Raw genomic sequence first — 1,957 nt, forward strand, 5'->3', positions numbered from 1 at the left:
ATGTATTCCAAAATTTGTGGGGGCCATGTGGCCCATATTTGTTTACAAATGTTAGTTTTCAAAGAGTAGATATATAAGCCATTGAAAATCATAGCAAATTAGTTAGGTAGACTAATAGCAGGTAGGTTCAAGGCCCAATATGATTTATATTGGGTGTTTAATCATCATTATGCAACTATTCAACATTGTATAAATGCCATGTAACATTTGTTAGGACAGCCTACTAATATGGTTTTATTTCACAAATAAATCAATGTCAGTTATTCATCCATAACACTTGCAAATAAAAAGATCTTGAATAAAATAAAATATTGATTCATGCTTGCACATACTACATGGAACATTCATAATAAGAAATTCAGAAATTGTCTTGAATTTGAAGATCTCCAATAATTGAAAATCCAATAGAGGATGCTAATGGTTTAGGTTAGGGTAGATGATTGATTCTAAAACCTTCCCGATTTCGCCTGTTTATCTTTACCATTTTCGACAAAGTACGTATTCCTAGAATAAGAACGATCACAGTGACTTTAGTGATGGCAATGGATACGATGATTAACATAAGAGCAATTAGGTCGAGTGATTTTATTTTGGAATTGGGATTGATCGCCAACATCGATGCTCCATAGCTGACTGTGATAGATGCCAGCTACACGCACATGGCAAGAAAGGCGATGCTCAAGAGACATGTGTGTCTGGCTGGCCCTCCATGCGAAAGTAAGAGGATTGTGAAGATGGATGAAAAGAATGCTACGATGTTTGCACGTACCATAATTTTGTACATATGTGGGTGAGTACATGTGATCACGGCTTCACCAGCCTTGTGAGGTGACTTGTCATCTTGCCACACGCCGCCTGCTGGGTTGACAGTGTTCTGGAATGCCATTGTTGCTATCAGAACCGCCACCACCATCGTCGAGTTGGTGTATGGCTTGAATTTTCTCATTGATGGTAGCGACAAGCGTAACAAGACTCTTTCCACTACCATATAGTCCCTCTGTCCCATTAGAAATGAAATGTTTTCCGTTTTAGTTTGTCTCATTAAAAATGAAACGTTTCTAAATATGGAAACAGTATTCTCTCTACTTTATCTTCTTTCTTACTTTACTCTCTCTTCATTAACTCACAAAACAACACTACCTAAAATTCCGTGCCGAAAAGCAAATGTTGCATATTTAATGGGACAGAGGGAGTATGTAATAGTGTCTGGAGGGCTCTCTTTTAAGATATCTAGCTCTGTTTTGTATGTGGAATTAAATGTGAGCCTCTTTATGTGGTTTCTTTCCACCAAATACTGTAAAATTGTGATTTAATGTAATAGTAACTCATTAGTATCTTCATCAATATAATTGAACCTTGTACTTATATAATTGATGGTTACCTCAAATTGATTGCACCTCACTGCAAAATGTAATAATGTCTCCTCATCCTCATCAATTGCATTCACAAAATCATTTCCCAATTTGTCCACCAAAACCTTCAACCCCATAAGCTGGCCATGTTTGACGCACAAGTGCAGCACAGTCTCTCTACGAAGCAACCTCTCCTTAGCGGGCAAATAACTCACTTGAAGGAGATATTCCATGATCACAACATGACCTTTCATGGCAGCAATATGAACTGGGTTCATATCGTAGGAGTCTCGCCACCAGCAAGCCTCAGGGGCTACTAATAACAACTTTTGTGAGATCTCAACATGCCCTTCTTCGACTGCAATGTGAAGAGGGGATGAATTGTGGGAGTCTGAGATTCGCACTAGCCTCGGACTAAACTTCAACAATTCTTCAACAATGGCTGTTTGTCCATGCATTGCTGCGATGTGTAGAAGATTTCTTGAACATGAAAACTTGGCTTCATGAATAAGATATGGATCTTGTTCAAGTAGCTCTACAAGTGTTGTTACATTCCCTTTTGATGCAGCATTGAAGAGTTTCCTTTCTAGTATATCACTCGCCAT

General features: G+C 38.3%; 1 protein-coding gene across 1 annotated transcript; it reads right to left on the reverse strand.

Annotated features, from left to right (window-relative positions):
* Nucleotides 1–446: 446 nt before the first annotated feature.
* On the reverse strand, nucleotides 447–1,957 carry LOC125192978 (ankyrin repeat-containing protein ITN1-like). The gene is made up of 4 exons (XM_048090668.1): nucleotides 1,382–1,957; nucleotides 770–997; nucleotides 615–649; nucleotides 447–504 (listed from the first exon to the last, which is right to left on the reverse strand). Exons 1-4 carry the CDS (start codon nucleotides 1,955–1,957, stop codon nucleotides 447–449), a joined length of 897 nt encoding a protein of 298 aa, XP_047946625.1.

The sequence above is a fragment of the Salvia hispanica genome, chromosome 1 (assembly GCF_023119035.1).
Source record: "Salvia hispanica cultivar TCC Black 2014 chromosome 1, UniMelb_Shisp_WGS_1.0, whole genome shotgun sequence".
NCBI lineage: Eukaryota > Viridiplantae > Streptophyta > Magnoliopsida > Lamiales > Lamiaceae > Salvia > Salvia hispanica.

Excerpts from the sequence above, each read along its gene's own strand:
- LOC125192978 (XM_048090668.1), bottom strand. The coding sequence starts at position 1,957 with ATGGCGAGTGATATACTAGAAAGGAAACTCTTCAATGCTGCATCAAAA. Across the intron at positions 998-1,381 it reads TGAGGTGCAATCAATTTGAG|AGGGACTATATGGTAGTGGA; the intron begins GTAACCATCAAT and ends CTAATGGGACAG. Across the intron at positions 650-769 it reads CACATATGTACAAAATTATG|CTGGCATCTATCACAGTCAG; the intron begins GTACGTGCAAAC and ends ATGTGCGTGTAG.